The following is a 21,149-nucleotide window of genomic DNA, read 5'->3' on the forward strand; positions in this document are numbered from 1 at the left end:
GTCTGGAAAAAAAAAAGAAATTCCAATTATTAACCATAAATTAAAATTATATTAGTACGGCAAAAAAATAAAATGTCAAAAAAAAAAAAATTAAAATTAAAATAAAAAAAAAGTATTTTTTAAAAAATATTTTTTTAATGCAGTCCCACCCCCTCTCTCTCTCTCTAACTCCCATAGTAATCAAACAAACAGCGTTTAAATTATTTATCTTTTATGTAGATAATGAAAATGAAAGTGAAAATGAAAAGGCAAAAAAAAAAAGAAATGAATTGATTTGTATGGAACGAAATTTAATTCATGAAAATTACTGCTAAATTAAACTACTGCCTATCAATTCATAATCTTGTATTTATATCAATTGAAATATCCTAATTTTTCACATTTTTCAATTTCAATTCCTTTCTTTTCTTTTCTTTTATAATCTTTTTTTAATTCTTTATCTTTTGTATTTATATATCCAAATCATCATCCATCACATATACATATCATAATGTCTTCAAGAGATTTACCAAAATCCTTTGGGCAATTCGCCTTTGGTTGGACTAAGACTTTAGCTTCCGAAATCACTTTAAATAAATCTCAAGCTCAATTAATTGAAGAAGATTATCAACCTGAAAATGCTGAAAAACAAACTAAAGTTCAAGTTAGAAACTTATGGCCTGCTTTTGCTTCTGGTGCTGGTTTATTTTCTGATGGTTATGTTAATAATTCCATTTCTACTGTTTCTTATTGTTTAGCTAAAATTTATGGTGATGTCTATTCTCAATCCACTGCTATTTCTAATGTTTCATCTATTGCTTTCGTTGGTACCGTTGTTGGTCAATTAACCTTCGGTTATATTTCTGATAGAATTGCTAGAAAAGGTGGTATGATGGCTGCTAACATTATGTTAATTGTTTTCACTCTTTTATGTGCTGTCGGTACTTGGGGTGCTAATGGTTCTCCAGAAGGTTTATTTGCTTCCATTGTTGTATTTAGAGTGCTTTTAGGTGTAGCTATTGGTGCTGAATACCCAACTTCATCAGTTATTGCTTCTGAATTTGCTAATCAATTACCAGCTGGTCACAGAAATAGATATTTCGCTTGGTTCACTAACACCATGATTGATCTTGGTTTCGTTGTTAGTGCTTTTGTTCCATTAGTCTTATTATGGATCTTTTCTGAACGTCATTTAACTGCTGTTTGGAGATTAACTTTAGGTTTAGGTGTTTTCCCACCTTTACTTTTATTCTTCTGTAGATTAAAAATGAAGGATTCTTCAACTTTTGATAAATTACACATGAAGAAAGCTCATTACCCATACTGGTTATTACTCAAATTTTACTGGTTCAGATTATTAATTGTTTCATTAATTTGGTTTCTCTATGATTTCTCATCTTATGCTTTTGGTATCTATTCATCATTCATTATTGGTCAAATTATCCCAGAAGGTAACATTTATCAAACCTTTGGTTGGAATGTTGTTTTCAACTTATTCTATATGCCAGGTGCCATTTTAGGTGCTATTTCTGCTGATTACATTGGTCCAAGATTAACTTTAGCTGTTGGTGTTGGTTTACAAGGTATTATTGGTTTCATCATGGCTGGTTTATATCCAACCTTAAAATTACATGTTGGTGCTTTCTGTACCGTTTATGGTATTTTCACTGCTTTTGGTGAATTTGGTCCAGGTGATAACATTGGTCTTTTAGCTTCTAAAACTTCTGCTACTCCAATCAGAGGTCAATATTATGGTATTGCCGCTGCTGTTGGTAAAATTGGTGGTTTCATTGGTACTTATATTTTCCCAATTATTATCAGAAATGCTTCAAGAGGTGGAACTGATCCAGATAGAGGTAACCAAATGCCTTTCTATATTGCTTCTACTTTATGTATGTTTTCTGCTTTCTTAGCTATTTTCTTCTGTCCACCAGTTGGTCAAGATGCTATTAACAAGGAAGATGAAGAATTCTTAGCTTACTTAAAGGCTAACGGTTACGATCTTTCCCAATTGGGAGATGGTACTATTGCTACTGATGATTACGATTACACTGGTAAAGTTGGTGAAGAAGTTGAATCTTCTACCAAGAAATCTGAAGTTAAAGTTGAAACTGAATCTTTATAGATTTAAAGATTTTCAATTAATTAAAAAAAAAGCTGAAAATATTTGTGTGTTTACTTTTTTAATTTAATTTTATTATATATTTTTTCCTTTCTTTCCTTTTCATATTTTAATTTAATATATTTTGTCATTTAAAATCATTTAAACATTGTAGTAATCAAATGAAATTAGAGTTAAAGACGGGGTTCGGGCTCTGATTTATTGTTTAGCTCATCTCTTCATCGTTATGTTACATGGAGTAAAAATTTCCCCACGAACCAGATAAGGAACGAGGGGAATCAAAAAGAAACAATAAGAGCATGCGAATGCTCGATAAGATGTGATATTACACACGTACGTAGAAGAAGAAGGAGGTCTGATCATCTTCTATTCTAGTCTTCTAAAAATATTAATAATCCTAGATTTAGATTTCATGTAATAGAATAAAACAAGGGGTGTAATCAACATATTTCCAATAAATATTTTTATTTTTGCAACTGTGATCGCTCCCTCCACCAGACAAAAAAAAATAAAGATTAAGAAAAAAAGAAATGTCTTGACAAAAAAGAAAAAAAAAGTGTCGCATTTCCGTTTGGGCTGAGAGATGATTTACCATTCTTCTTTGATAATGATATGCAATTGGCATGACATGAATTATGGAAGTATGTAGGTGATGGATGTTTTGAATGCTTGGTCTAATAGTATTATTTAATGATATGTTTAGTTATAACTGGCTTTATTTTATAATGATTAATTGAATGGTTAATTTACCATATATCTTACCATAATGAACCACCTTCCCCCCCCATAACATGATGATGGATGAATTGCCTTAGTTACAAGGTGAATTGAAAAGGTACCAGGTGTCTTTGAAGCACGGTGTCTAATTTAGAATAAATCCTTTAGAATCTCGTTATCTTTATCTCTAACAAAATAATATTATTAAACTTTCTACTCTGTCCCCCTAACTTTTTACCACATTTGGATTATTTTAAGCTTGATTCTTTTCCGTTCATTATACCGTATATACCCTATAATATTAGAATTAATTCTTAATAAATAATTTATTTTTGACCAATCTTAGTATGATATTAACCTTATAGAAATCGTACGGTTCAAATATTTTCTAACCAATCCACAGTTCCGGCGTTTAACACTACTTTGTGGTGATGACCGTTCATCTTTGGCTATTTAATCTAAGCCAGTGGATCTGTGTATGTGAGTACGACATATCCCGATGCCTCTGACCTTATAAACTATGGCTTTCAAACAGACCTGTTCTAATTGCTTATTTCATTGCCTTAATACTCATCGATTTGTTTAACCAGGAGTTCTCTCGGTTTTATTTTCATAACTTCCGAACTTATACTACCATTGATGCTTTCATTATTTATGACTCTACTATTACCAATACCACCTTCTCCTCCTATACTGCCACTATTACCACTGCTTGTTCCAGTTATATCATGACCAAATCTATTTAAGGGCCATAATATATATATGACTTTCCCAATCACTAAACCTTGACTTATAGGACCGAAATTATTAGAATCAATCGAATGAAATGAATTATCTCCTTCTACCCATACATGATTTCTAGGGATTTTAGTTTGAGATTTAGGATAAGGTGGAGATTTTGCATTTATAATATCACCTTGAATACCTAAAATTCGTTTCGTTAAGATTTTCTCCGGATTATTAGGAGATCGAAACATGATTATATCACCTCTATTCAAGGAATTAATACTCTTTAAATTGAACTTTTGTACTAATACAATATCATTTGATGTAGTATCTAATTTGGGATTGAAAGTTGGTGACATGGATGAACCTTCAATTTGATATGGCTGATATACATGATTGGTAAAGGAATATAATACAGGAAACCACGTCAACGTGAGCAAGGTTGTTTTCAACCCACTAGAAATACTCATTCCTGTTCTTCTATCTCTCTTATGACGTTGTTATGATCTAGTGTTGGTGTAGTTCTAGTTCGTTAGTCAAAATTCTGTCATTTTCAATTTAAATTTCGTTTTTTTTTTGTTTAGTGCTCCTGCTCCACATCAACAGAAATTCTTTTTTTGTTGAGACGAAGTTTAAAAAATTAATTTCTTTAACGGTTTGAAGTTGATTTTTAGCAACAATATCAAAAGCATATATACCATGTCAAACCCTAAAAGTGGATTATTAGACCAAATACTATTGGAAGATATTGCTAGATATTGTCCTCATCAATTCTTAAGTTTTCATAATTGTTTGTCAAAACCTGATCCTGATCCTGATTTCTGTCAAAGTCAACAAGTTGAATTATCAAAATGTATAAAACGGTCAGTGCCTTCATTTCAAAAGATTCAAAATGAATGTAGAGGCAAATTACAAGCTTATGAAGCATGTTTGAAGATCAACAATAGCAAGACAGAGAAATGTTCTCAAGATTTACTGGATTTAAGAGATTGTGCATTTGGTACTTTAAAATAGCATGAATGAATGAATGAATTTATAGAGTCGTGCACCATCCATGGTTGTATGTACGGTTTATTTATTTCTTGTACTATAGATTATTAACTTACCCTACTTAGCTAAGTTCTTTTGTATTTATTCAGTAGATTAATTAAATTAATATTTGATAAAAAATTAGTTGTAGTTTTTCTTAATTGTTCACTTGCTGAATAATGGGATTCTTCAATTTCATGTTCATGATGTAATAATTCATGTTCGATATCTTCTTTATGTTTAATTAACACATCTGGATCATCTTTAGCATGATATTTTTGCCAATGATGTTGTTCATATTCTAATTCAAAATCAAAATGATGACCTTGTCCATAACCAAAATCAGGTAATTCTCCTCCATTATTAGAGAATACTTTCCATTCTTGTTGACTTATAACTCCATCTTTATCAGCATCAATTAAATTTAAAATAGTGGTTACTACAAATGTTTTAGCATCATCATTAATGATTTCTTCATTATGATCTTGATGAACTCCTCCACCAGATCCATCACCAACGATATTGGTTCTTAATAATCCATATAAATTCAAGATATCTTCAATATTCCAACTGCCTTGCTTCGATAAATCATGTAATCTAAAAAATGAATCAGCATCATATGATTGAATTCCATGTTCTTCAATCATATGCCAATTTTGCCAACTTAATTCTTGAGGTTTTTGCTTGATTTCATTATGATGTTGATCACCAGTATCATGTCCATTAACAAAGGCAGTTACCAATGCTACCCATGTTAGTATAACTCTTCCATTGACCATTGTCTTGTTATTGTTGATATTGATGTTTGATGTTGTTGGTCGTACAATTTCAGAGCCATAGAAAATTTTTAGTGAGTGTGAATGATCTCAATAGTTAATTTTCCTGTATACATACTTTTCACACTCCAGAGTTAAAAAATACAAAATCTCCACGTTTTAAAACTTCAAACGATCAATATCCCTTTTAAGATCAAAACTCCATCATTCTATATAGTTTAAGAGAGTATCAAATCAAATCATATCAATTGTTCAAAGTTCTATTTAAAATGTCAGAGCCAAAACCTACCGAATCAAGAATTGGTCGATCGAACCAACGTTATAATGAAGAATCGGGAGCAAGAATGGTGGCAGGATGTATATGTCTTAATGAAAGTAAAGATAAAGTTATAATGATATCATCATCACATAAACCTGATAAATGGATCTTACCTAAGGGAGGAATTGAATTAGATGAAACTGATGATTTCATAGTTACAGCCTTGAGAGAAACTTGGGAAGAAGCTGGAGTTGAAGGTCGAATAATTTCAAAATTACCCATTGTATATGATAAACGAGGTAAGACAGCTCCTGTTATAAAAGGAGATTTCAATCCTGATGTTAATTTACCAAAGACTGAATTCCATATGTATGAATTGATTGTTGATAATTTAAGTCAAGTTTGGCCTGAAAGTGATAGTCGTCAAAGAAGATGGTGTACATACTCTGAAGCTAAACATGAATTGATTAAAGCCAAACGTCTTGAATTGGTTGATGCTTTAAACCAGTCTGGGATTAAAAAGGATGTACCAAATGATATAGAGGATGAATATTAGATGACATAGGGGGAAAGTACCTACTTTCCAATAGGACAATTCAAAAAAAGAAGACAATAAACTATTCTCAAAAAAAGTTACTTTTATCACATTATTATTTTATTATGACTATTTTATGACTAAACTATTCCAGTATAATATACATATATATATATATACTTTTTATTTAAACAAATCACCCATTAAGCTAGATAAGATATTACCTTGATTATTTGTAGATCCTAATTTCAAATTAAAATAAATCTTACCGAAATATTCTATTGATGTTAAAATCTCATAAGTCTTTAATACTGATTTATATTGATCATATAATTTCAAGAATTTATTAGATGAATTCTCCTTTTCAATAGTGAAGATTAATAATTGTAAGAAATTTAATAATGGATAAGATTTAAAATAATAGATTTTATTATCATTTTCTTCAATGATTTCATAATCAGTATGAGTTTTAATTAATTGATTTATGAATAAATCTCGGGATTCTTTAACAAATTTTAAATTCTTTAAATATCCATAATTTATAATAGCACGACTTAAGAATAATCCAGCATCCACTCCGTCTCCTTCAGTCAGTTCAAACCATTGATACAAGTAATTAACATACACTGGGACAGATGTATAAGTACCCAAGATTAAATGTAATTCCGCAATAGTGAATAACTTATATTTTTCTTCTTCATTATTGATAACTTTATCACTTTCATTAATATTATCTTTTTCATCTTTAACATCTTCATCATCTTCTTGAATCGATTTCAAAAGTTTGATCCCAAACACGTTATGTAATTCATTATCACCAAACTTATTAATATCACTTCTGGACCATTCAATACTTTGTTTCGATATATCTAATAAATTATTAGTTTCTTGATTTGGAATCGAATTAATCAATTCAATCAATTTCCCCTTATATTCCCCACCAACAATATTAAATTGTTTATATATCGATATCAAATATAAAATCAAATCACTACTAGATGCATATTGTTTATGTTTACTTAATATGATCGAACCTTCATATAAAAGATTAATAGCTTCTTCAGATTGATTCGCCTTGATGTAACGATTGGTTATGGTTCTTAAAGTTTGATGGGCTTCATAATATGATCCACTATCGATCTTGGCTTGGAACCTTTGTATGGTTCTAGCCAATTTAACATCAGACATGATTTCTTAGTGATTCAATTGGAAGTTTTGAAGTTGTGGAGTTATTACCATGTGGAATTTTTGTTTAAACCTTTTGAACTGTCTGGTTGTTCATATATATTTGGGAAAAAAAAATTGGTGGTCGTGTGAAATGGGTCAAAATATTTGTTGCAAAAATTTTATTAAGTAAACTAACTAAGTAACTAATGGATTAATGGGTTCCACTTGAGCTAAATATCTTCTAGTAGTTCCTTTAATAGAATAAGACACTTGTTCATTAGTCTGCCAAATTGCACAAGTTCTAGTCTTATCAATAGGATGTAAAGGTTGAAGATGAATAATGGATAATTTACCTGAAAAATGACTATGATAAAGTATAGCCATAGGAAATTTCAGATTAAATTTAAATAACCAATGACTTATTCTAAGATATGAAGCATCATTAACATGAATCAATTTTAAATTGGGGAATGAAAAAGCTGGTAATGAATTTAATCCATCTGGTTCAAGAATTGAACTAAATAGTATATATAAATCAAACCCTAACAATTCTAATTTAGTTAAATGATTTCTATTGGCATCAATGAATTGATAAAGATACTTTCCTAATGATACTAATCCTGCTTTTGAATGATTATTTAAGAAACCTTCAAAACTTCTAACCAATGGAGATTTATAATATTGATTAATTAATTGAGGAGTCATTTCAAATCCTCCTGCTATTAATAAAGAAGTATGAACAGTTGAACTTAATATGGGACCATTAGGTGATCTTAATGAAAAAGTTTTTAATTTAAAAGACTTTTTATCTTTATTATTATTGACAATTTGATTATAACTAGTGATAAGATCTTTATAAAGTTCAACTTTATTAAATTTAGAATATTTATAATCATGAATAGTTAAATATAAATGATCAAGTGATGAACAATTTTCTTGAATATAATTTAAAATCCTTAATCCATAAATATCAGTGATATCTAATTCAATTGAATTCAAATAGATTAATTTCAGTAACATCAGATTTAATAATTGATCAAAAACTCGTGATGATTTTGTCAGATCATAAAAACTTTGGGAAAATGATTGTCGATAATTATATTCAATCACTAAATGTTTGATACTTGCACAATCAAACGGATTCATTTGAAGCGATTCCAATTCATCATAATGAAGTTTATTTACCTTTTCCTTCTTTCTTTTCCTTGATGGGATGAATGGATTAAACCATCCACCTTTATTGATAATTTCATTACTTAAAACCAAGGGAATAGTTAATTTATAAACTAGGAAATGGAAACTATTATACATCCTCTTATTGGTGTATAGGATAGGAAGGATTGAACTAACTGAATTTCCTGATTGACGATAATTAATATATATGATTCGTTCTAATAGATCATCAGGTAAATCATCAAGTGAAGTTGGAATCAAAGGAGTTGAAGGCGGTAAGTTAAACAAATCATCAATGTTTTCAGATTTGATACAATTATCAATTGATTGTTGATTCAAATCCATATCCCCACCCACTTTATACTGATTGATGTTATGATATGATGGATTCAAAAGGTATACTTACCATCAAATCAATTTGTGGTAAAATTTATGAATTTTGTTGCAAATAAAAATAGTTTGGGTCACGTGTAAATGAACATGACACTTATATACAGTACCGAACTGCTCCGGGGGTTAATTAATTTAACCAACCGTCATTAAGAGAAAAGAAAAAAAATCAGAACTGACATCAAACTAATATTAAATTAGGTTGATACTTACTAATCATAAACAAATATACTTATATATCATAATGAAAGCTTCAGCTGGTATATTGAAACACATACCATTGATTAAATTCGTTGGTGGTCCACATGTTGCTCGTAAGTATAAATGAGAATGAATGCAATCATATAATTTATATATAACAACTCAATCTTTGAATACTAACTTTACCTTTTCTAGACCATGCATCTGCTGCAGTTAAACCACATCCATATGCTCCAAATGGATTAGTCCCAACTTCATTAGCATCTAGTATTTCCAGTTATTTCAATCCAAGTTCAATAGAGCCTAAAGAAGGAGAATTCTTTTCAAGATCACAATTATCACCAAGATTCAGATATAGCGCACCAAAAGAAATTGAAATTGATGAAGTACTTAGTGGTGGAGCTGACATTATCTATTAGTCACTTTCATTATTCAATCCATTCCATGTTAACTTATTTCACTTTCAAAATCCTGTTCAAATATAAGTCAACGTTGTCACCCATAGAGTACTAGATCCCTCCTATTTACAGACCAAAAGCTTTTTTTTTCGATTTACCTCATATACTATCTATATAATATAAGATATCATTACACCATTGTTAGTCCAAAATTGCCATTGATTGTAGTTATTGTAAATTTGTAGCTAGCTAGTTAGACTTCTTAACTGTGTAAGGTATCTCTTTCCTGCATATACCTATTCAGCAACAAAATTTGACCAAATCGAAAAAAACTCAAATACAGAAAAGTTGCCACTCAGAATATATGAAGAAGACAGATTACTATCAACAATAATCAACCATTCTTATAATCAAACATCAATCGATTGTGAATAGATATTAGACCAATCGAACTGATAGAAAAAGCATACCTTAATTGATCAATTGAAAACATTCAAGACTTCAAACATCAACACTATATATATAATATACCCACAAACATATAATCATGAATCACGATCCATTCCATTGGGGTAGACCAAGTCAAGAGACTTATGGAGGTTATAATTATAACATTGCCAATGCTTCCAACCATCAACAAGAAAGTCAGTTGGATAATTTTCCTAAAGTACATTCTCAACAACCGATTATAACTGGTACATCTGTGGTTTCATTAAAATTTAAACATGGGATTATAATGGCTGCTGATAATTTAGGATCATATGGATCATTATTAAGATTTAATAATTTAGAAAGGTTAATTAAAGTTGGATCTCAAACTGTGGTTGGGATTTCAGGTGATATATCTGATTTACAACAAATTGAACGAATTTTACATGAATTAGAAATTGAACAAGAAATTTATGATAGTGATGGTGGTCATCATTTAAGAGCTCCTCATGTTCATGAATATTTATCAAAGATTTTATATAATAGAAGAACTAAAATGGATCCTTTATGGAATGCTGTGATTGTTGGTGGATTTAATGATGATGGTACTCCATTTTTAAAATATATTGATTTATTAGGAGTAACTTATACTTCATCAACTTTAGCTACTGGATTTGGTAGTCATTTGGCTGTACCTTTATTAAGACAATTGATTCCAAATGATATAGATTATGAAAACATTGAAGAAGATGAAGCTAGAAAAGTTTTAGAAAATTGTATGAGAGTATTATTTTATCGTGATGCAAGAGCTTCTGATAAATATTCTTTAGTAACTATTAAATCTGAATCTAATGAAGGTGAATCCACCCCAAAGAAATTATCATATAATCATGAAACTGAATTAAAAGTTGAAGGACAAAGTTGGAAATTTGCTAAAGATATTAGTGGTTATGGAAGTAAGCAATTATAAGTGGATAGAGTTAATTATTGATTTTTGACTCCCATTTTGACTTGACTTGACTTGCATTATATTCTTCTTATATACAAAGTATATGTAAATTAATTAATTAAACAAGCAAATAAACGATAACGTATAAGTATAGGATAAGAGTTTAAACGATTATGTTTAAAATCAGATAAGTAGCCATTTTTAATCAGTGCTTAGAGATAATCAGGCATCGGCGATTACACTTATAATTAAGTCAATTACTAAACTTACTAATGATGATATATAAATCGACTCAATTGACTTAGGTAAATCAGTTCTTGCCCATTAACGCAACCTTTCACAACCTACATCGATTCTTCTTCTTCTTTCGTCTTGCTTATACCTCCGCTTATGCTTCATGTAAGTGAATGAAATCTTGGTGTTCTCCGGGGTCCGCTAAATAACAAATAGATAGTTTGTTTGGATGTTTATAGACGGCATTAAAAGCAAGTGAATGAAAAATAAACGATCAGCAATTATAAATAACCATAAATTGATTTTTGTATTACATGATATTTGAACCGAAAAGATTTTCAATATAAAAAAGCAAACAAATTTTTATTCTTTTTACATTTACGGTGACGCATTAAAAGGGGGACATATAGAGATGAAAGATTTAAAACAAGATTTAGTAACAAGGAGGAAGCGACAGAGGGAACCAAAATGCAATATTACAAAGACAAAGAATATGAATTAGATCGAAGCAAGTAAAGATAAGTAAAAATAAATAAAAATAGAAGTAAACACAAAAAGAAATAGAAAAAGAACAAGGGCATGGCATTAATAATAACAACCAAGAAGTAAAGTACCATAACCATGTTGCTTGTCGGCATAATAATTTACCATTCGGACGGATCTAATGAAGAAAAGTAAGCATTGGCATTTACTACTAATAATAATAATATATTATTATCAAATGTAGAATAATATTAGATTATGCGACGAATATTGCTATTATAAAAGGGTTGTGATGATTTATTGTTGCCAAGTTGTGTTTTATTGGTCTGGTATTATATTGTGAAAGATCTTTAGTTAAATTACGTAAAGTATCTTAACCCTTGTTAATGGCACATATCCATTTATTGTTTTAAAACCTTCATGCATTAATCGGAAAGTTTGTATCTAGCGTCCGTGAAACAAATTCGACACAGCAAAAAGAATCAAATCAAACAAACAAAAAAAGTATTAACGGAACACATTGACTACATTAAATTATAGTCTATTGAGGGTATCTTTTACTTTACCAATGAATAAGACAATCTGAATTACTTACATTACGATCATCTAAAACCTTAATTGATAATTTCGTATCCTACAAATCTTCATCTCTCCTGTCCATCACTCTTGTATAATTATAAAAAACTAATTTAATTTTTAACACGAGAAGAAATTGAGGGGTTTCCTAATTGGGAACTACAAATTATTATTTAATGTATAAAGTACGTGTTATGTACAACTTTATTAAAGAGAAGAAAAGTGTGTATTGATATGAAAGGTGTCTTTCATAAAATGAAAATATTTTGATGCTCGTCTTTGATATTATGTTGCTTTTATATATATATATATAAGTTATTTCTTAATACCAAGCTGTAGCCCAACCAAGCAAGATATAAGTTGGGATTTGACGGATGTAACGTCAATCTACTAAGAAAAAAATGATAAAATCAAGCGAAAATGATTTTTTAAATCAGACAATATAATCGATATAGTTTGGGGTTACCTCATCATTTTTTTTTTGGGCACGATAATGTTACGAGCTTCTAGAAAACTGCCTAATCAGGGAAACCGACCACCCCCGAAATTTAGAATTTTATAAAAAAAAAATAATTATTTTTCATAGAAGATGAAGAAGATTATGAAAAAGAAGGAAAGGAATGAATGAAGGAAGGAAGGAAGGAATGAACGAAGGAAGGATTATATGGATTGTAATAGTTCTATGCCTGTTCCGGTCTTTTGTTTAATTAAAAAATAAACCCACCCACCGGTGGATTTAACTTTGAACTGAAGCATAAAAGCGATATATACCATAATAGAATAGGGAATAATAATCCCACATCACAACAGGTATGTCTAAGTAATTAATAATTAAATTAATGAATTAAAATTAAATATTAATTTAGATAAATTAATAATAATAATAATAATATTATTATTATTTATTTCAGTTCCGAAACTTAACAGTTATTCTAGAAATAATTCAAATCTGTAATAAAGTTTTAGAGTTTGTTCTATTTTCAAAATATTTACTTCTTCACTGATCGTTATAAATTTTTTTTTTCTTATATACTGACTAAGTTTAAAAAATGTTGGAATTGGAATGTATAAATAATGTAGTAAATACCCCCTTTTCATATTAGACTTATTTGATTTTAACTTATTTCAACTGACAACAGTTTGGTATAATTATTACCTATTATACCTGAATACTACTACTATCACTAGTTGTTAAAAGCTTGGTTATCATCACTTCTCTTATTTATTCCCTTTTTCTTTCATTTTTGGGTTTTGTTCTTTCAGGCTGTGACTTGCAGATCGGTATAGAATCTCCTTCAAAAATATTAAGTCAAACCTCCAATTGTCTGCCTCCCCTGTGCTGTCTTCTAACCCTTGTTCTCCTCCCTCCTCATTTATTTTATATTATTAGGGGATTGAGTATTACAATACCAAATTTAGGTTTATTAATAGTTTAATCCTTCCATACATCAAATTCCCACCGTTTTCATCTCGTTATTTCGAAATCTGCTGTTCAAATCCCAAAACAAAAAGGCGGTTTCCTTTTTTAACCTTTTTTTCAAATCAAATCATATCTTTTCCTTTATAAGTATCTAGATATATTTCCCATTTTAACGATCTGATTTATTAATTATCATCATCAAAACACATTATTTATTTATTTATTTATTTATTTATTTATTTATTTATACGTATATTTTATTAGAAGAGGTGTGTTTTATTTTTTAAATTTTTATTTTTTATTTCGCTGTGTTCTTTTCCTCCCCCTCATACCAAAATAAAATAAAATTTCCATTTTCCATTTTTATCTTTAAATACGAAATTTCAAAAACTTGTTAAAAATCATTTCAAAATAATCAATTTAGCTTTTCTTCATACCTACAACTATAGTCATCATTAGTATAGTTGAATCATTGGAATAGTATCTATATCATATCACCATCAAACTATAGTTGCATCTTCAATAATAGATAAGATCTCCAGGTTTCACGCCATTGTTCTCAGCCTTTTCTGCATACATTTTGATTTTAGACATCGCTTGAGGTTTCTACCCAGAGTTTCACATAAGCTTGAAATCCATAGAGTAATCCCAATTCATTCTCAAAGATAGAGTTAGTGTCTACCATACATCTTAGTCATTTACTCAGTATTATCCTAGTTTACCCCGGTTTAATTAAAAGTTTGTGAATTTGGTTGGTACGATTTCCCCACCCCTTTCGAATCCCATTTAATCAATACCATTTTCATACTTTCTATCTTCTACATAAAAGGTCTGTTTTTATTGCATTTTTATACCTAAATGAGTATACGATATATCCATCATGAGTTTTGAAATCACATTTTTAGGAGCAAGCGGTGGTCCTATCGAGGGGACTAATTGTTCTATATTAGTTAAACCATCTCATCTATCTTATGAAACTATAATTAATCAAAATCTAAAAGATGAAGTAATCTGTATCGATGCTGGATCTGGTTTATTACAATTATCAGAAATCATTCATAATGAACAACTACATCAACAACTGAATTCAAAATTACTTCATCTATATAATGATTCCTTACCTACTAAAGATTATATATCGTCCACAAAAGCAAAAGGCACCAACATTAAAATCACTACTCCATTCAAATCTTTAAAAGACACATGTTTTAAATCATCCCAATCTATATTCAACAACGTTCAAACTTATCTTATAACCCATCCTCATCTAGATCATATAAATGCCTTAGTTATAAATTCATCATCATTTTCAAAATTAAATCCTAAACAAATCTTTGGATCAAATTATACCATTGATGCTTTAAAAGTTCATATTTTTAATGGAATCATATGGCCTAAATTAAATAATTTCAATCTTATAAATCTCATCTCCAAACCATTCTGGCATCAATTCTCCATTAATAATGATAATTATAATATAACCATGTTTGATTTAAGTCATGGTGTAAGTTGTTCTAATGGATTCGTCAAACACGAGGATATCATTGAACAACCTCGTGATTGTAATAATATCGTTCGAAATGAAGATACTTGTTATTTATCGCTGGCATTTTTAATTGAATCACCAAGTTTCCATAAATCATTATTAATCTTTGGAGATTTTGAAAGTGATTTAATGTCCAATCTTTCCAAGAATAAAAGAGTGTGGAATTTCATTGCTCCAATCATAAATTCTAATCAATTATCAGGTATAATTTTAGAATGTTCAAATCAAAATGATTCAAATGAAGATGAATTATATGGTCATCTTATACCGAATCATTTAATTCATGAATTGAAATATCTTGAATCAAAATGTATTTCATTGAATTCCTCCATTTCAAAACCACTACAAGGGTTAAACATCATTGTCAATCATATCAAAGAACCTTTAGATACAGTTCATGATCCTCGACAAATGATATTACAAGAATTAAATAATTTAAATGATTTAGGAGTTCAATTTTCCATTGGGTTAAGTGGAGTATCCGTAATTATATAACTTCATCTTCCATTATATTATCTTATCATTACTTTCTTTCTTCCTATATATATATCTTGTTCATTTTCTTTAGATAAGATTAATTAGTCTTTTTATAATAAATTGTATTACGTATATATTTTTTTTGTAATATTTAAAATAAACAAGGGGAAATAAAAAAATATAAAACTAGAAGTCATGATTATGATTGATAATACATTATACACCACCCACCATCCTTTTTTTACTTTTAACTAACAATATACTTTTCAGTTACTAAATTATAATGTAAATCAAATGGTAAAGATTCTTCATCATCATTATTTGTAACCACATCAATAACTTGGATTTTACCTAATGAAACTTCACTTTCAGTAACTTCAGTTTGAGTTACTTCAAATTGTAATTGTATTGGATATAATGATTCTTCATCAGAACATGGAATTGAAAATTCAAACGATCCTTGAGGTTCATCGACGGTAATACTTTCAATATTAAATATAATACCTAATTCACTAATATCATAAGATACTAATTCATTAGATTCATTATTTAAATTAACATCATGAGTTGCAATTGGAATTAAAAGTTTAATATTTTCAATAAGATTTGATGATGATGCTGATGAATGACTTTCTATAAATTCAGAGGTTAATTCATATTCCAACGTAACTTGAGCAATACCTTCATCATTAATAGTAACCCAATTAGTAATGATTAATGGTACATATGATTGATCATCTCTTTTACCAACTGCTCTCCATCTTAATACACCAATAGCTTGATCATTAGCAGGGAATGATTTAGTTTTATCCTTTAATCCAATAATATTTTGAGATACAAATAAATCACGATCAACATTTGGATGAGGTTTATATTGAATACCACTTGATTTTTGAGAAGCAGCTGATTTAACTAAAATTTTAGAATGAGCTAATTCAGAATTATTAATTCTTAATTGTAAATCTCCTTTAACTTCAGATGATAAAACTGATCCTTCTCTACTTAATTCAGCAATAACTTTTTCTTGAATAGTAATCAATATACCATTATTTGGAACTTTTGGATTACTTGGAATTGGAGATGCACTTTGAGAAATTGGTGTATTAACTTGTAAATTACTATTGGATGCAGCAGCTGATACAGAAGCAGCAGCAGAAGCAGAAATTGGTTTAGTATGATGGAAAACTGGTTGATTTTGAGCCAATAAAGGTTGATGGGATTCAATAATTGGTTTTGTAGTCTTTTTACCTAGTTGTAAACCACCTCTACCTGAAATTGGTTTATGTGAAGATATATGATTTGAATTATTATGATTATTATTATTATCACCCATTTCTATAACCGGTGGAGGTTGATAAGTTGGTTGATAAGATTGATTTTGATAAGAATCAGAACCACCTCCATTACCATAAGATGAATTTCCAAATGATGAAGTTGCAGAAGCAGTTTGTTGTTCTAAATTTCTTCTAGCTAATTCTTTTCTTTGAATTTCTTTAGCTTTCTTCTTTCTTTCTTCAGCAGCTTCTAATTCTTTATTTCTTTCAATAATTTCTTGAATTTTTTCTTCATGAGAATCCATTTCTAAAAAGGTTTGAACTTGACTTAAAGTTAAATTTTCTTTATAACCTAAACTAATAACTTCATCAAAAGCAGCTATAATTTCAAATGAATTATCAAATATTTCACGTTCATCAACATTTCTTAATAAATTACTAACAGAACTTGCAAAAAGATGTAAAGTATCAATATCTTGCAAAATATTAGAATTCTTATTGGTGATTAATACAATATAAAATTCTTCTAATGGTTGATAAACAAATCTAACATTATCATCTTCAACAGTAGTATGTTGACCGGCAGCATTAGTAATTAAACTAGGGAGATTGGCCAATAAAGCAGTGATTCTATCATTCCCAACATCTTTGAATTGACGAGCCAATAAAGGTTTCCCTCCACGAGTACATATAGCTGCTGATATAACTGTCATGATTTAATATAAAATGTTGATTGATTGATCCAAAAATAAGAATGATTCAATGGAAACGCGTGATCTTCTTCAAGTTATACGCCAATGGATGATATAAATCGATTGATTTGTATGGTATTCAATATCAATGTCAATGACAATTCAAAAATCGTTAACTGTTCGTTTCACACCACTGTAATTTTCAGATTTCGAAATTGTTATGGTTTTTTTTTGTTGACACGATTGAACAAAAAAAAAAAAGAAGAACGTCGTGCGAAAACCATAATTATGAAAATAAAGGTTAAAATAGAAAATTTGCAGTCTAAATTGGGTTAATATGGATTTATAGATTCAGTAAAGATCTGTTCTAATTTATACTACAAGTAGGTTAGTTAATGAGGTGGAGACAATGATCAATGGAGAAAGAACGGGTAAAACTTACTAAAGATGGTTTGGGAATGAACTTATCAAATAGAGTGATCTTTTCATCAATTGATAATTGAATGAAATCAAATAATGAATAACGATTTAAAATGATTAAAGTTTGGAAATAATTTAATCCACATTCAATTAGGAAGGTTACACTCTCATGATTTAAATCGAACTTATTTTGATTTAAGTGGGATAAATCTTGAGGTGGTTCTTTCTTCATGATATTCATCATCCAGGGGAAAATATTCTCACGATTAATAATTAAGATTCTAATTGACTTTAACAGAGGATGATAATGACACATTAATTGAAAGTTAGTTAAGGGTTCACTATTATTAAAGATACTAGAATTCATCACTATCAAAACATATAGTTGGTTATAATTCCGACATGATTTTAGTAACGTATCAATGATAAGAAATTGACCATTAAGATCTCTTTGAATGATTTGAATATAATCGAGAATGATAATGCCTGTACTGGAATTAATCACAAAATCCACCTCATCAATTAATTTAACTTCAAGAATATTAATTTTCAATTGTAATTGTTTGAAAATAGGATAATGTTTCTTTAACATAGTAGAGTTTATAAGAATATAATGGTGAGAATTTATTATTGGTAAAGGCATATCGAATTTAAATTGGGAAGAATTTAGTTTTGAATTAGAGATTTCAGTAGATTGAGAGACATTTGGTTCTTTCATAAACAGATAAAATGATAAATATTGAGGAAATTCAAATGGGGTATTAGAATTATTAGTGTTGGATAATTTTTGTCGTTTTATTTTAATCAAATTTTCAAATTCATCATCATCATCATTATCGTTGAAAGTAGCGACATTAGTTAAAACGTTAGTAGAGATTTCAGTAGAAGTATCAACAATAGTTAGAGACTTTTCCGGATCAGAAAGTGTTATTTCTTGATAAATATTAATTGGTTTTACATCATCGCATGGAGGAATTTTACCATAATCTCCAAGTAAGAATTCATCAGTCATGACCCTTTTAAATATGATCAACCCATCATGATCAATACGACAATTCACTTCTCTATCCTCAAATACATCTTCTCCACATAATTTAAAGAGCTTAATTTCATTCACATCAGAAGTAAATGGCATCCATTCTAATTTATGAATCAATTGATAGGGAGATAAATTCCATACTTTGAAATATCGTATAAATTGATACTTAAAATAGACATTATGAAAAATATCAGATGTAGTGTACAATTTGATATCTTTATTAAAATTAACTTGAGAGTGGACTTTATACTTACTTGATTCTGTAACTTTATCCATATCGATTAAATAAGTATGAAATGAATCAGTATTATAATAGGTAGAATCATTATCCTGGCATTTTATGGATGATATAATTGATTTTTGAAAATTAATCAATATATCAGAGTTATTATTCCAACAAGGGAATATAAAATCATCATTAACGTTGTATGATTTGACTGATTCTAACTTATCAAATGTAATACACCCATCCTTAAGCGAATAGTCTGATAATTTACATTGTTCAAATTGAAATAAATCAATCTCATCATTAATCTCAATCAAACGCGGTAGGTTTAAATGATACAATCCTCTAATATATCCTACTTCCACATAATCATTATCCATATAATATCCCTCATTACGATGAGACTTATGGTGAACTTTAAACCTATTAGATGATTCCCCCACATTCAATCTAAGACGAGTCAAATTGATTAAATAACCTTTAGTATGATGATCCATTATTAATTTAATCTTTAATAGATGGGATTGTTTGAATTTCTCATATATCGATTGATCAAGTTGTAAACAATTTACTGGTAAAAGTTTAAGAATAGAATCTTTTAGATTGAACATTTGACGGCTATTGTTAGGATGTTTTGTGTGAATCATACATTCTCCAATTAATCCATCGTCATCATTGTCATTATCATTCATAACGGTAATGTGATATTTTGATCGGTTAAGATTCACATGACATTGTTGTTTCAAGAATGTTAGAAAGGGAGATTTTAAATGATGAATTCGATTCAAATGTTTCATGGTTGATTTATGAGTTATGATTAATTTATTATGGAAATATTTTGATTTAATCGTTGATAATAACAATGAATCGTCATCATCAGCCTGATCCATCAAAGATGATGATTCATAATGTGATAGTTTGAGGTGAGGAGATATGATATCGATAAATGAGTTCATGTTGATGATTGATTTGGGTAGTCATCAAGTCATTCATATGATTGTTCTTTACATTGGCTGTAAAAAAAAGATGGCACTACACAAATGAGAGACCAAAAAAAATGACGGTCAAAAGATTTACTTGAAACAACGATCAGACAGATATGATGTCTTAACTACAAGATAAACAAGAAGAGGTTACTGAACTACAAGATGATCACATACAATCAGACATTCAGACAGACGCGTCTTGGATTAAACTTTTAGGATAAACTTCAAGCAAATTAAAGGAGTCAATTCAAAAAAACAAGCTTTGTTTGTTTGAATGGTTCCCACGGTATCTATCTGTCTGTACCTGACATATGACAATGAACGAAAAGATAGAGATATAGATTTACAATGATATTTTGGGGTAATTATACTGTAACGAGCTAAAACAAGGTTTAACCTATTTGAAAGTTGACAACTTACTAAATTAGGATTAAATAGTTAGTTGTTTATAGTTTGATTGTCTGTTGATGTTGTTGATGGTTAATTATTACGTCATATAAAATTTATTGCGAAACCAATTCCGTTCCCCTTACATTGTTTTTTAAGGTATAACCATTATACAAAATAATTTGTGTTTTAAACCACAAAATAGATGTTTAGGTAATTTAAATATGAAACAAATTATGAACAAAGAGCTTTCATGAATAAATATGAATATAATAGAAATTTTTTTCTAATTACACGATAATTATTATTTTTATTGGTTGGTTACACTTAGACAATAGTAGTTTTGTTTAATTCAAGTATGTTTATAAACTGGTAAGTTATATATATATATATAGAGTAGACATTTCTTCAACTTTTAAAAATTTCTTCATTCCTTTATTTAATCATTCATTCATTAATCTTAGTCATAGACTTAGTCTTTCATTTATTCTTTCATTTATACATCCAGTCATTCATTCACTTCATTGGATAGTTCATTC

The 21,149-nt window shown here is 29.0% G+C and overlaps 12 protein-coding genes across 12 annotated transcripts; 6 read left to right on the plus strand and 6 right to left on the minus strand. All coding sequences in view use genetic code 12, as the record gives it.

The window, feature by feature from the left end:
- Positions 1-490: 490 nt before the first annotated feature.
- On the plus strand, positions 491-2,104 carry DFJ63DRAFT_282519 (glycerophosphoinositol permease; the record flags this gene model as incomplete). Its single annotated transcript, XM_064904657.1, has 1 exon — positions 491-2,104. The coding sequence occupies one exon, from the start codon at positions 491-493 to the stop codon at positions 2,102-2,104; it is 1,614 nt and encodes a 537-aa protein (XP_064764772.1).
- Positions 2,105-3,381: 1,277 nt separating this feature from the next.
- IMP2 (endopeptidase catalytic subunit) lies at positions 3,382-4,014 on the minus strand (the record flags this gene model as incomplete). Its single annotated transcript, XM_064905619.1, has 1 exon — positions 3,382-4,014. One exon carries the CDS (start codon positions 4,012-4,014, stop codon positions 3,382-3,384), a length of 633 nt encoding a protein of 210 aa, XP_064764773.1.
- A 115-nt stretch (positions 4,015-4,129) lies between these two features.
- On the plus strand, positions 4,130-5,008 carry DFJ63DRAFT_23674 (uncharacterized protein). Its single transcript, XM_064904279.1, has one exon. It carries the CDS (start codon positions 4,244-4,246, stop codon positions 4,556-4,558), a length of 315 nt encoding a protein of 104 aa, XP_064764774.1. The 5' UTR covers positions 4,130-4,243; the 3' UTR covers positions 4,559-5,008.
- DFJ63DRAFT_23698 (uncharacterized protein) lies at positions 4,609-5,485 on the minus strand. The gene has a single exon (XM_064904283.1). It carries the CDS (start codon positions 5,350-5,352, stop codon positions 4,660-4,662), a length of 693 nt encoding a protein of 230 aa, XP_064764775.1. The 5' UTR covers positions 5,353-5,485; the 3' UTR covers positions 4,609-4,659.
- A 133-nt stretch (positions 5,486-5,618) lies between these two features.
- On the plus strand, positions 5,619-6,164 carry DFJ63DRAFT_310590 (polyphosphatase; the record flags this gene model as incomplete). Its single annotated transcript, XM_064905620.1, has 1 exon — positions 5,619-6,164. The coding sequence occupies one exon, from the start codon at positions 5,619-5,621 to the stop codon at positions 6,162-6,164; it is 546 nt and encodes a 181-aa protein (XP_064764776.1).
- An 81-nt stretch (positions 6,165-6,245) lies between these two features.
- On the minus strand, positions 6,246-7,418 carry DFJ63DRAFT_23676 (uncharacterized protein). The gene has a single exon (XM_064904280.1). It carries the CDS (start codon positions 7,329-7,331, stop codon positions 6,327-6,329), a length of 1,005 nt encoding a protein of 334 aa, XP_064764777.1. The 5' UTR covers positions 7,332-7,418; the 3' UTR covers positions 6,246-6,326.
- An 87-nt stretch (positions 7,419-7,505) lies between these two features.
- On the minus strand, positions 7,506-8,828 carry DFJ63DRAFT_332926 (uncharacterized protein; the record flags this gene model as incomplete). The annotated part of the gene is made up of 1 exon (XM_064907760.1): positions 7,506-8,828. The coding sequence occupies one exon, from the start codon at positions 8,826-8,828 to the stop codon at positions 7,506-7,508; it is 1,323 nt and encodes a 440-aa protein (XP_064764778.1).
- A 145-nt stretch (positions 8,829-8,973) lies between these two features.
- Positions 8,974-9,756, plus strand: DFJ63DRAFT_23678 (mitochondrial 37S ribosomal protein YMR31). The gene is made up of 2 exons (XM_064904281.1): positions 8,974-9,187; positions 9,270-9,756. The coding sequence occupies exons 1-2, from the start codon at positions 9,118-9,120 to the stop codon at positions 9,491-9,493; spliced, it is 294 nt and encodes a 97-aa protein (XP_064764779.1). The 5' UTR covers positions 8,974-9,117; the 3' UTR covers positions 9,494-9,756.
- Positions 9,757-10,019: 263 nt separating this feature from the next.
- On the plus strand, positions 10,020-10,871 carry DFJ63DRAFT_283752 (proteasome core particle subunit beta 7; the record flags this gene model as incomplete). The annotated part of the gene is made up of 1 exon (XM_064904743.1): positions 10,020-10,871. One exon carries the CDS (start codon positions 10,020-10,022, stop codon positions 10,869-10,871), a length of 852 nt encoding a protein of 283 aa, XP_064764780.1.
- A 3,572-nt stretch (positions 10,872-14,443) lies between these two features.
- PDE1 (3',5'-cyclic-nucleotide phosphodiesterase PDE1) lies at positions 14,444-15,604 on the plus strand (the record flags this gene model as incomplete). Its single annotated transcript, XM_064905621.1, has 1 exon — positions 14,444-15,604. The coding sequence occupies one exon, from the start codon at positions 14,444-14,446 to the stop codon at positions 15,602-15,604; it is 1,161 nt and encodes a 386-aa protein (XP_064764781.1).
- A 115-nt stretch (positions 15,605-15,719) lies between these two features.
- On the minus strand, positions 15,720-17,757 carry RET2 (coatomer subunit delta). Its single transcript, XM_064904282.1, has one exon. The coding sequence runs from the start codon at positions 17,571-17,573 to the stop codon at positions 15,834-15,836; it is 1,740 nt and encodes a 579-aa protein (XP_064764782.1). The 5' UTR covers positions 17,574-17,757; the 3' UTR covers positions 15,720-15,833.
- A 183-nt stretch (positions 17,758-17,940) lies between these two features.
- Positions 17,941-20,193, minus strand: DFJ63DRAFT_310596 (uncharacterized protein; the record flags this gene model as incomplete). Its single annotated transcript, XM_064905622.1, has 1 exon — positions 17,941-20,193. One exon carries the CDS (start codon positions 20,191-20,193, stop codon positions 17,941-17,943), a length of 2,253 nt encoding a protein of 750 aa, XP_064764783.1.
- Positions 20,194-21,149: the final 956 nt, after the last annotated feature.

The sequence above is a fragment of the Scheffersomyces coipomensis genome, assembly GCF_036884675.1.
Source record: "Scheffersomyces coipomensis strain NRRL Y-17651 chromosome Unknown DFJ63scaffold_1, whole genome shotgun sequence".
Taxonomy (NCBI): domain Eukaryota; kingdom Fungi; phylum Ascomycota; class Pichiomycetes; order Serinales; family Debaryomycetaceae; genus Scheffersomyces; species Scheffersomyces coipomensis.